Source organism: Lynx canadensis, chromosome B4, assembly GCF_007474595.2.
Source record: "Lynx canadensis isolate LIC74 chromosome B4, mLynCan4.pri.v2, whole genome shotgun sequence".
Classification (NCBI taxonomy): Eukaryota; Metazoa; Chordata; class Mammalia; order Carnivora; family Felidae; genus Lynx; species Lynx canadensis.
Window position 1 is genome coordinate 122624047 of NC_044309.1, and position 12528 is coordinate 122636574.

Sequence of the window (12528 nt, forward strand, 5' to 3'; positions counted from 1 at the left end):
TGCTATGAATGTCACTTGCTTAGTAAATGCCTGGGGAAGGAAGAAAGGGGAGACACAGGCAACAAAGGAAAGAAGGCAGTGTGCACGGGGTGGAATGCAGCTCTTAATTTATTTTCCCACTTGGCTAACGCACACAGGCAGGTGCCCTTTACCCTCTGGGGCAGGAACAATCCTTCCTTGGCCGCATTCTTCAGAGTGGCTGTTTCGGAGGCCTTGAAGTGAGATATTGGGTCAAACGTCAGTGCACACTGCCAAGGGCAGGGGAGCATGCTGCGAACCTGGTACAGAGCGGAACAGAGGGTCCTTTCGGGAAGAACACCGCCACTCCTCACACGTGGCAGCCAGGGCCTGTGAGCACTCTGGAGGGTCCACTCTGTCCTTGGCCCATCAGTTCCCAGGATCTGATGAAAAGCCACAAGAAGGAACAGAGAGAGCCTGGCCTCCTCATCGGGAGGACCGTGTACCAGACAGATGGGGTTTTTTTTATGATAAAATTCATCACAGTGAGAGGCCAGGGAAACAAAGATAGGGGCTGGGTCTGTAAGGAGAAATGAATTCTAGAGAATTCTAAGACCAGCTTATCTACCTGAGGAGACACAAGGATAAAGGGAGGGAAATGTCCATGTCTGTGACCTCTTCCCTCTTTCCTGGCCATACTCGTTCCCCCAAGTGAGCGGTGAGTGTGACCAGCAGAAGGGTCTTGGGTCACGGCAGGAGGTCTGGAGTCTGGTAAGATGGGCTAATTTTCCATTGACTGGGCCAAGGTGGCCAGACAGGTCTTCCAGGGGAACAATATCTTTGCAGATGCTTTGCTCCCAAGGCCCACGGCCGAAGACCTGTCAGTGGGGATCTAGAACCTCTCTTGGCTCAGGTCTGGCGCCCCCAGGAGCCACAGGAGAAGGCTGCACCATCCCCAGGAAGGTGAATGGGGATCCAGCTTTATTTTGGGGGGGATAAGGTACTGAAGTATATATGTTAGGAGACTGAACTACAATTTCTACCCCTAGACTAAGTAGTTTCACAAGGAAGCATCAAGGAAGCTATGGAGAGCCCACATCAAGATACCCAGGCAAGCAAATTATTGTCCTAGGGAAAGACTAGAAACTTCCTAAATGCTTGCCATTGGGGGCTGCTTAGTAAGTTATGGCAATGCACAAAAAATTGTATATATAATAATTTTATGATATATATAATTTAATAATATGTATTAATTTCTAAATAATAGAAAGAGAGGGGGAAAGAGATGTGGAGAAGAGAAAGGGAGCACACCAAATTTAACACTGATTGTTTCCGGACAGTGTGACAATAGGGGATAATTTTTTTCAATTTTGATGTGTGGGTGTCAGGAGGGAACTCGCCTCTGTTTCTAAAATAGTTTCTCATTGTAAAAAAAAATGCAGAATACTACCAAGAGAAAAAGGGAAATAACTGGAATTATGGGTGATCTTTATTTTCTTCTCATGCTTTTCTGTATTTTTGAGTCCACTATCAGGGGTTTACTATTTGAGTTAGAATAAGCAACACTTGTTCATATTTGAAAAGGCCAGTCTACTCCAGAAATAGGTCTCTCTTTGTCTCTGAGAAAGCACCAGCGTTTCTGCCACTGGCTAGACCTTTGTCTTTGGCACCATGAGGACTGGATTAGGAATCTTAAAACCCAAAGCTTAGCATGGGACCTTGGAAAAGTCCCATTTACTCTCACTGGGCCTCAGTGAATCTACCTGTAAAATGGGAACATCTGCTTTGCTTACTGCAAAGAGCCTTTGTGAAGAGCAAGTTCACGATTCACTCAACTGTAAAGACCCACAGAGATGTAAGAAAACTGCTGAAATGCAGACACTCTCACTGAGTTCCACTAAACCACTGTAATGAAACAGCTTCCAAGTCATTTAAAGATTAAGGAGCCATCTACCTGGGCAGAGAGTAAGTGACAGCGATATGACTGTGGCACTTTTCATCTATGGAGGCTGTCAGAACTGGTCCTGACCCTGAGTCCAGCCTGAGCTGCTCCCCCTCCCCAAACCCCTGCACCACACACACACAAAAAAAATGGTGATAAAGTCCCCCCACCCTGGGCCTTTTCTCAGAAACCAGTAAAGAACAACCTGCTCCCCTGCCCACAGGGGATGGGATGCAGTCTGACTTCTTTGTCTGGTATATCAGACCTTTTAAAATCTGACCCTCACACCCCATGCACCAGCCAGCCATTCCAAAATATTCCAGATACTTTCAGGACTCTGAGCCTTCACATATACTGTTCCCTCAGCATCTTCTACTCAGTTTGGGGGATCCAGTTCCAATGTCACCTCTCCTCACTGCCCTGCTGTACCTGGCAGAGTTGTTAGTGGTTTACTGTTTCCCAAACACTTGAACTGAACCTCTTTAATTGTACAAAGCCGGAAAGATGATTTACATGTGTGTGTGTGTGTGTGTGTGTGTGTGTGCAAACACACACCTACATGCATATATTATACATAAACAATAGTTTCTGGAGGCCGATCCATATTTGCTCCAACAATAAAAATGACCATGATAATGATGGTGCTGATGATGTACAAGAAGACACCCTGCAGATGTCTGTAGTACAAGCAAACAAATGAAGACACATTGCTGGGGATCAGGGAGGGGAGTAGGGGCGGGGAGGGGTGGGCTGAAAGGATCTCATGGAAAGGACCACAGACACGGGGACTCACAGGGTGGTCTGCATCCAGTTCCGCTCCATAGCTGAGGATCTGGTTGGCAAATCTGTCGAGCTCTTGAATGGTTCTTGGGAACCAGGGCACTGAAACACAGAGAGGGCAACATCCTGAGTAGGGGATTGGCAGGACGTGGCCGAAGGTCAGAAGCATGGGATCAGCCCCAATTAGACAAACCAGTGAGGGGGCAAGTGGGCTCCCCAAATTACTGTAATTCAAAAGTTGAATCCCATTTTCCTTGGAAACTAATTTCTTAAAATTTCAGCCTTGTTCAAGTGTAACTGACAGATAAAATTATAAGATATTTAAAGTGTACATCGTTGTGATTTGACATAGGTATGCATTGTGAAAGCATTTCCCCCATCTAGTCAATTAACATATCTGTCAACTCACACATATTTACCTTTGGGGGTTAGTAAAAATATTTAAGCTCTACTCTCTTAGCAAATTTCAGTTATATAATACAGTGTTATCAACTACAGTCACCACGTTTTACAGTAGGTCCTCAGACCTTATCTACCTCATAGCTGAAATATACCCTTTTACCAACCTCTCCTTATTTTCCCTAGCCCCCAGCCCTTGGCAATCACTAATCTGTTGTCTGTTGTCTGTTTCTATGAGTTTCATGCCTTTTTTTTTAAAGGTTCCATACGTAAGAGATACCATGCATTATTTGTGTTTCTCTGACTTATTTCACTTAGCACCTTGGAAAAATAATTTTAAAACATACTCTCTTTCCTGGAGATTTTCTCTGAATTTCCTCAAAATCCGCCTCCTTCCTACCTCTAATAGCAAAGGGAGTGGTTTTTTATAGTTTTCTTTAGTGGCAGATTATTGCATGTAACCCCAGAATATAAATTAGATAAAACCAGAGCTGTTCTGTCTTAAGCAAGGGACCCTATATCATGACCCCATCTTCCTAACACATGCTTCCCTCACAAAGACTTCCAGGCATCCTGGCAGAATCTTTTGATGCCAAAGCCAATTTGAAAGTCACTGGTGAAACAGAATGGAGTCAGTCAGTCTAGGATCTGACAGCACTTCATAGTACCTAGAGAATCTGCAGGCTTGCTTTTGGAGCAGCCTAGTGGGGGAGTAGATCAGGCCTGGGCTTGTGGTCTACAGAGAAGACCCCCTGGGGGTGGAATTGCCCCGGGAATAAACAGAGACTAGGACATTTGGATTGTAAGGTCCATGAGGGTAGGAACCATAAGTGCACTGTAGTTCAACTGCATGGAGGAGAGGGAGGCCATGAGGGAGGGAGGGAGAGAGCAAGGAAGAAAAGAAAGAAGAAAGAAAGGGAAGGAGCGGTAGAGGCAGGAGGAAGGAAAGATGGAAGGAAGGATGAATGGAAGGAAGGAAGGAAGGAAAGGAAGGAAGGAAGGAAGGAAGGAAGGAAGGAAGGAAGGAAGGAAAGAAGGAAGGAAGGAAAGGAAGGAAGCCTGGTTGTGCTAACCTGTAAGGCATTCACAACAGTAACTGTCATCCATGGAGCATCAACTCTGATCTAGTTGCTATTTCTGAAGTATCCCCCAAATAAGGAAGGCACAGTGACCCCTATTGTACAGACTGCACAGCTCTGAAAGTCTAAATAACTAGTTGAAGACCACACAGGAAGTAAGAGACAGAAAAACAGAGCCAAAGAGGACATGGGAGGCAGGGAGAGCTGTGAAGTGAGGTCCAGCCATCCAATGCTTCCCCTGAAATGAGCTTTAGAGAAAAGATGCTGAACTTGTAGTCAGTAAGGTCTGGCTTGGAATCCAGGCTCCATCTACCTACTTTTCCTCTCTGTGCCTCAGTCCTAACTGTAAAAATGGCAATAATAACAACAGTAACAGGAAGAAGATGTTTCTTGAGGCCTAACCATGTGGCATCCACTATGCTTACTATTTTGGTTCAATATCTCTTTTAATCTGAGTATTACAGTGAGGAGTCAATAAGAATGTAGGCAAAGGGCTGGCCCAGTGTCTAGCCCATAAAAGGTAGCTTTCCATCTCTGGCACCTTCTTTCTGATTCTGGCCCAGCTCAGGTCAGGTGGGAAAGGGCATGCATGCCATCTAGTGGCCAGCCTGGGGAAATGCCAGCCGTGATCTATACATAGAAGCATCAGGCAAGAATCTTCCACATTCCACCAAAACAAGACGCTTACTTCAACAGCATTAATAAAGATCCATTTAGAGAGCCGTTTCCATAGATAAGAGGTGCAAAGCTCTCTACTGCCTATGGTAGTGATAAAAACTAGCACTGAGTGCCATTCTAAATATTTAACCTGTGAGGTGGGTAGTCTCCCACATAACAAATGAGGAAACTGAGGTACAGAGAGGTTAAGTGGCAAACCCAAATACCTAACTGCCAGGAAACAGAGGAGGTCAGGATTCAAACTCAGGCATGGATGACTTGGTGCCTTCCGTCCTGACCATGAATCCATCCTGCCGCTTTGGGGAGTTACACGGAGCACATTGTTAGCTGGCCTCCGGAGCCTGACTGCTTGATTGTCCTTTCAGTTTCCCAGCTGGAGGTTTCCATGCCCTTACAGCCCAGCCCACTGCTCAAGGGTGGCTCTCTGTGGTAATAGGCACAGGAACAGACACTGCAGGAATATTCCAGGAGCTAAGGCTTATATAGCACTTGCTTTGTGCCAGGCGCTGTCTTAGACACACTACATGTAGCACCTCACCCGATCCGCATAATAACCCCAAGAGGTAGGCATTATTATTATCCCCATTTCACAGATGAGGACAAGGAGGAACAGAGAGGATAAGTCTCTTCATAGACCTTCTGAGTCCCAACTGCCGGACTTTGGAGTCTGGGACGACCTCACCGTGCGCGGCTCACCCAGCATGGCACCTGGCTTCCCACTTTGTCTCCTGAACTTTTCTCCCGGCTTTCCTTTCTCCTTGAGTCCACTGCTTCCCCCTGTACAATGGATCTCTGTTGTTGGCACTGAAAATGGGGTCTATCTCTTACTCAGGTTTGGAAGGACTTCAGAAAGGACATCTTATTGTAGTCAGCCAGGGCTCGGGATCCCCTCTGAGACCATTCCTGCTTCCCCAGAATGTTGCCGTCCCATCAACTCTCTCCCAAGGCACCTTTTCCCCATGCCATCATTATCTCTCTTGCTTGGGAGTCATCCGTAGCTCCAGTGGTCACAGTTGCCCCAGAGACAGGACAGGCCAGCCCTGTCTTGCTCCCCCGCTTTCTGACTCTGGTCACCCTTAACCTCGTCGAAGTAGATTCTACAAATATATGTTCAGCACCGACTGCTACCAGGCACTAGACACTGAGGGAGTCTTCACTCCTGTGGTGCTTCCATTCTAGTGGGTATGGGTGACAAGAAAGCAATTATAAAGAAATTTAAATAGATACCAATGCCAGGAAGTTCCTGAACTCAGGAGATGGAGAGGAAGGGGGGACACTACCTCCTGTGTCATCCTGTGGCTCCAGACCCCAGAACGAGGGCCTTGGCAACTTGATGTCGTCTTCCCATTGCTCAAGGGGATCTGGGAGAGCTAGAGTCTGTCGTCAGTTCAGAGCTGGCTCCCCGTCTGACTTAGGGAGAGTCAGTCTAGCAATCGTCGAGGGCCTGGGCAACAGAGCCAGACAGCTTAGGCTGGAATGTTGTCACTCTACTTACTGTCTGTGCCACTCAGAACAAATTATTAAATCTTTTTGTGCCTCGGTCTCCCTATCTGTAAAATGGAGATAATAATAGCACTATAAAGTACTACTTTATAGGAACAGTACACGGTTGAATGAGTTAATATACGTGATTCACTGAGCACAGTACTGGCACATAGTAAATACTATTATTGTTCACCTGCAAGCTCCGGGAATTTTTTTAACACTCTGTCCTTAGTCCAGCGTAGCACAGAGAGCAGAGTTGAAAGCCTTCCAGCAGGACTAGAAAGTAGGCCACTTATTTTGTTGCGTAATTGTGCAAGTAGTTTATCTCTCGGAGCCTTAGTTTTTATTCCACCATATCGGTTAGAACCATCTTTCTATATTATTGCATTAAATACTACAGCCAATGTGATACAGTTAAGTGGTCCACAGCAAGTGCTTATCTGTATTAACCATTAGGGTGACAGAGATTTTAATGATGATGATAAAAAGGAAGAAAAAGGAGGAAGAAGAGCAGGAGGGGGAAGGGAAGGAGGGAGAGGAGGAGGAGGAAGAGGAAAGAAGGGAAACTGGAGTCAGAAGCCCATTGGCAATCAAGCTCCAGTATTAATAGGCTTTCTAATCTTGGGCCTCAGTTTCCCCTTCTATAAAATGTAGGAGTTGGATTGACCTGTGGCTGGAATCCTCTTTGGATTTGGGTTTTCAGCCCCACAGAATGCCAGTGAAGGGCTGAGGCTGGTCAGAGGGGACATGGAGACACGCTTCCAGGGACTTACAGGGTCAATCTTGCTTGCTTCTGGAAGCAAAACCACGGCTCCCAAAATGCATTGCACCTCCCATTTCCCTTGGTCCTCTCACCAAGAGAACAAGGTTCTACTCCACAGAAGCCTTTTCCCACCTTGATTCAGAGCTGTGCGAGCCTGCAGGCTCCCCACTGAACGCCAGAGGGCAGCAGAATCAGCATATTTTTAGCTCTGGCTGATTTCTTCCCCACCCCCCCCCCACCCCCTCCTCCAAAGGGAGAACACTTGTTGGACCACATGGCTCAGTTCAGACTTCTTGGTCGAAACGAAAAAATAATCAGAGAACATGAGAAGGTGGCAAACCTCAAAGGATTCAAGGTTTGGCCAAGAGAAGACAAAGGCAGAAGCCGCCCACCAGGTCCCAAGCCCTTGTCACAGAGACTGTGAGGGACCCTCAGACAGCGCCATGAGCCTGTGGGGCGCTCACCCATGTCCAGGGGCCTCTGGTACCTTCTGGGCCTTGTCACCACCCAGAAGAGGCCCAGGACACAGCCAGGTTGGAGGAGCAGCAAAGCTCGGTTGGCTAATCATATCGGCTTCAGAGCCAAACTGCTTGGGTCCAAACCTGGCCTCTGCTACTGTGAAACTTCGGGACTTCCGGCAAAGTCCTCCAGTGTCCCATTGGTAAAAAGACTAGAGTAAATGTATGCACTTCAGAGTGTGTGAGGATTAAATGAGCTAATGCACGAATAGTGCTCAGAACCGGGCTTGGCACACAGCAAGTGCTTTATAAGTATTTGGTTTTATTATAATCATTGTAGGAAGCCAAGTAACAAGGAGCGATAAATCCGGTACAGTCTCTCTCCAGGCAGCAGCCCAGCCCTACCTTTAAATCTGTTCCCCGTCCCCTCCCCAGGTCCCACGTGAGGTTAAAGCATCACCTCCCAGAGGCTGCTCAGTACAGCCAATGTGTCATCTGAGGTGGAAGGAAGACACAGGCCAGGCCTCACAGCTAAGAGGAGTTCCCCAGCCACTACCTTGGAGAGCAGGACAAGGTTTAAGGAAATGAGACCCAAGAGAGGTGAGTGCAAGCTGTTGGGAATGGGGGAAGCAAGGTTCTGACATGGCTCACTTCCTGGGGAAGAGGCCCACTCAGCAAGGCCGGAAGCAAGCAGTGTGGCAGATGGACACCAGGTCCTAAAGGAGACTACAGCGGACCCCAGACAAAACAGGACCAAGCCTTTACATTTTTATAGGAAGCCTACAATTAAAAAAAAAATTGTTAATTTACTTTGAGACAGAGAGAAACAGAGCATGAAAGGGGGAGGGGCAGAGAGAGGGAGGGAGACACAGAATCCGAAACAGGCTCCAGGCTCCGAGCTGTCAGCACAGCGCCTGACACAAGGCTCAAACCCAGGAACCGCGAGATCATGACCTGAGCTGAAGTCAGACGCTTAACCGACTGAGTTACCCAGGCGCCCCTACACTTTTTCTTTTTACAGTCTATTGTGTTTATTTCTTGCACTATTACATATATATTTACATACGTAAGTCACATATATTTATGTATGTAGGTAGGCATGTGTATCAGAGTTCAGAGCCATTATATGTCCATACATCTAAGCGCCTCGACCTTGATGAAGCAGGTGTCCTGCAGGAGCAGGGGTCCCTTGTCTATAGCTGATGACACTCACCCGGCCCAGGAGTCAGAGAGGCTGTCAGGATCCAGGGAAGGCGGACTGGTTGCAAACCCAGCTGGAAAGCCTACATCGCATACCGTGCAAAGGGCGTGCACATCCTGGACTTGAAGCCAGCAGGTCTGTGTTCAAATTTCATCTCTCCCACCCATAAGCTCTGTGACTCTGAGCAAGTCACTTGGTTCCCAAGCCTCTGGCTTCTCATCTGTGAAATGGGCGAGGCAGCCAAACCCTGGCTGGCTTCTTCGGTTGAGGGGAGAAGCAACCGGCTCACCGTAGGTCGATCTGTCACCCTTACACGTGAATTCACAAGCAGAACCCAGAGACACCTGTCTGGTTAAGTAGGGTCGCACAGGCCACTGGCGGGAGGGTCAGAGCTCACACCTGTGCCCCTGTCCTCTACACCTGGGATCTTCCGATTTTCCCAGGCAAAAGTTACAGCTACATTTTTCCCTTTGAGGTTAGTATTTTTAATGTTTATTTATCCTTGAGAGAGAGCACGTGCGCAGGGGAGGGGTGGAGAGAGGGGAACAGAGGATCCAAAGCAGGCTCTGTACTGACAGCAGTGAGCCCGATTCTTTGGGGCTCGAACTCACAAACCATGAGACCATAACCTGAGCCCAATGCTCAACCGACTGAGCCACCCAGGTGCCCCCGAAGTTAATTTTTTAAGAGCTGAGTCTGCACCAGATACTGTGCTAAGCGCTTCACTTCCATTGTCTGTTTTCATTCTCAAAACAATGCTAGGAGGTAGACATTATTTCCACCTTACTGATGAGCAAACTGAGGCTCACGGAGGGGAAGGGACTTTTTTGAGATGACGGAGCTCACTGGAAATGAGGACTCTGCAACTCCCGCTGTGCTGGGCAAGCTCAGAATAAGGTGGGGAGGGGGGCGGGTGCTGTGTCTTAGATTCCGGATCTTCCACCTGGAGAGGGAAAGGGGGCAACGAGCTAAAGCAGGAATCTAAAGCGCTTGAAGCAAATCCCTCGGACAGCCTCAGGTCCTCCCCATCTCCCATCCCAAACCTCCCTGGATTTGGGGATAGGAACTCTTTAACACCAACGTTCTCAGCTCCTCAAAGACACCTTCACTTTTCCATTCTCTTCTTCAGGGTCGGCGGCGGGCCTCTCCCCCACCCCGGCCAGTGCTGGGAATAGAGACTGACCCCAGCGACCCACGCCTCCGTCTTGAAAAGTTAAATCAGATTAGCTCATTAATGACCTTTGCAAATATCTCCGTGGTGGGCTGGCCTCTGCGGGCCCCTCGCCTGCCTCACGGGCCGCTGGGCTCGGCGTTAATGAATGACTTGGGCAGGCTGGTGCAACAGAGGCCCTCTGTGAAGTCAGAGGCACTGGAGGGGGCGCAGATCATTAATAAATATTGATTTGGCTCCAGGGGAAGCAGCCTGCAGGAGAGCCGGCCCTGGACACCCACGTCGTGGTCTCGTTAAGTCGGGGTCAACTGCTCAGCCCGGACGCCAAGGGGTGGCTGGCTCAGGAGTACTCCTGAGCAACAGGCCCCCGCGGGCCTGGAGGGAGCCTGCTTCCTGGCCAGTGGGTCAGAGGAGGCCTATTAAATTTATAGCAGTTCAAGGTGCAGGCTGAGTCCCACGAACCCCCTCCGTCCACCAGACGTTCACCAGCCCCAGGGTCCAGCCAGTGAGGCACCCAGCCTTGCCCCAGACTTCTGCCTCCAGCAGGCTCAGGGAGGGCAATAAATCCTCCTTTCCTGGGCCCAAAATAGAGGGTGTTTTCACTCCCTCTTCCCAGGCTCCTGAATGTCTCCTCTGAGGCAATGGCCTCCAGCCTCGCAGAGAAGCGTTGGTGTGCCGATCCCAACAGGGAGAAGGTAGAGTGCCAACACCCTGCAGGATGAAGGCTTTGGAGGGTTTTATTTTTTCTCTTTTAAGGTGCTTCGACTTTCTTTCCCGGTAAGGAATGCCCCGCAGAAAGGTCTTGGCAAGAACGGGTGAGCCAAATGCTGGCTGACGGTGCCGAGTTAGTTCCTGCGCCCTCCTGGGCAGAGTGGAGGCGCGGAGGGCTCAGGGTGCACCTGTATCGGTGACATGATGGCAAAGCGTCTGACCTCTGCGTCCCCATGTTAAAATGAGAATGAGAACCAGGCAAATAAAAGGACCCAGGCATGAAGCAAAGGGGCAAAAAGGGGTGAAAGGCTGTTGAAATAAATCAGTGATGGAATGAGTGAATGGATACGCATGAAATCACGAGTAAATAAAAGAACGGCCTGCAGAATCCTTTATTCCAATCTCCACCTTAAGCTGGAACTATCCTCGCAATATCCTCTCTAAGATTCCATGTATCTTATAAACATATCCACTGGCGAGTTGCCCACTGTGTCCCCAGATACCGAGTCGTGTTTTCTGAGAGCCTTCCTTGCACACCTGCCACCTACCCCTGCAGTTATGGCTGACCTACCTTGAGACGAACAGACTACATCTAAAGCCTCTTCCACAGTATGTCTGTCTCCCTCCACGTGTCCCTCCCTGACCCTGCTCCCCCTTCTCCCCACCACGCCCCCAACTGGCTTCAGGGCACCTCCTAAGTGCTCCTGATGCAAACCACACTTTCCTAATCCTGCCCGCATCGTGCCACATAGGAACCACCTACTAGATTATAAGATACACAGGTCTCAGCACCGTGTGTATCCTTTTTCCCACCCTCCCCATCCTGTGACTGGCACCGAATGGGGGCTCAATGAATATGAATTGCGCAAATGAATGATAAACTGAATTAGGGCATAAATGTGAATGAAAGAGGAGAGGTGGCAAAGCTGACTGTGGTTTTTGAGAAAGAGTAGTAAAATAATATGAAAGGAAACCCCAAGAGTCAGAATCTTAATAAGTAAGAGCCACATAATTTACAAAATGCTAAGGAAAGAGAGAATGCCAGGGGTAGCATGGTCAAGCACTACAAAAGTTTCAAAAGGAATGAAAACAACAAAAAAAGAGGCTACTGGTTTGGGTAATGGGTGTTGTTAGAATGGTAAGGAAGAAGAGAAGAAAAAAGAAGGAAGGGAGAAGAGAGGGAAGGAGGGAGGGAGGGAAGAAGGAGGGAACCCCTATGAGAAGCTGGCCTTCTGTCTCTTAGAACAGTGCTGTTTCCAATATAACACACAGCCAAGTGGATTATGGTAAGCATCACAATCACGTTCATAGGAAGTGATACTTGGAAATGAGAGGTCATTCCCAGCGCCCCTCCTATCATCTCACACATGAAGTTGTCTCCCTGGCTGCCAGGTGAGGCTGGACCCAGCGAGGGGGTGGCTGCCACCAACTCTCTATATATTATTAGCCTGGCCAGTGTCCAGACCCACGGAGCTGGGGGTGTCAAATAGCCCGAGAGTAGGCTGGCGTTGTAGATCATAGAGCCCCTCCCTACCGAGGCTTAAGGATGTCTAAGTTCAGGGGCTATTCAACTCAAGCAAGTTCAACCCATAGCACACCATAACCTTCAGAGTATCTTGCATGATCTTCCCCATAAGTTCTAAAAAATGGCCTGGTCGGTCTCAGCTCTACTTCACCTATGAGAAAGAAGATGTAATGAGGCCACCCAGCTGTCAGGGGGTCACACGGGAGTCAAATCTAGCAGGCGGTGTACAGAATAGGAGTCCAAATCCTAATTCTTGGCTCTAAATTCATGGCTTTTTCTGAGTTGCTATCATGGTCCCTCAATCCAACATGAATGGCCAATCAACACTGTTACAATCATTTCATATTCTCTTAGTACCTCCTCCAAGGGAGGGAACAC

At 48.5% G+C, this 12528-nt stretch overlaps 1 protein-coding gene across 1 annotated transcript in view; it reads right to left on the minus strand.

The window, feature by feature from the left end:
• Nucleotides 1-12528, minus strand: part of PAH (phenylalanine hydroxylase) — a 72539-nt gene that overhangs the window by 32594 nt on the left and 27417 nt on the right. Inside the window, exon 4 of the mRNA XM_030323525.1 lies at nt 2694-2782. Within this exon, the coding sequence (XP_030179385.1) occupies nt 2694-2782 (89 nt within the window). The remainder of the gene's footprint in view (nt 1-2693; nt 2783-12528) is intronic.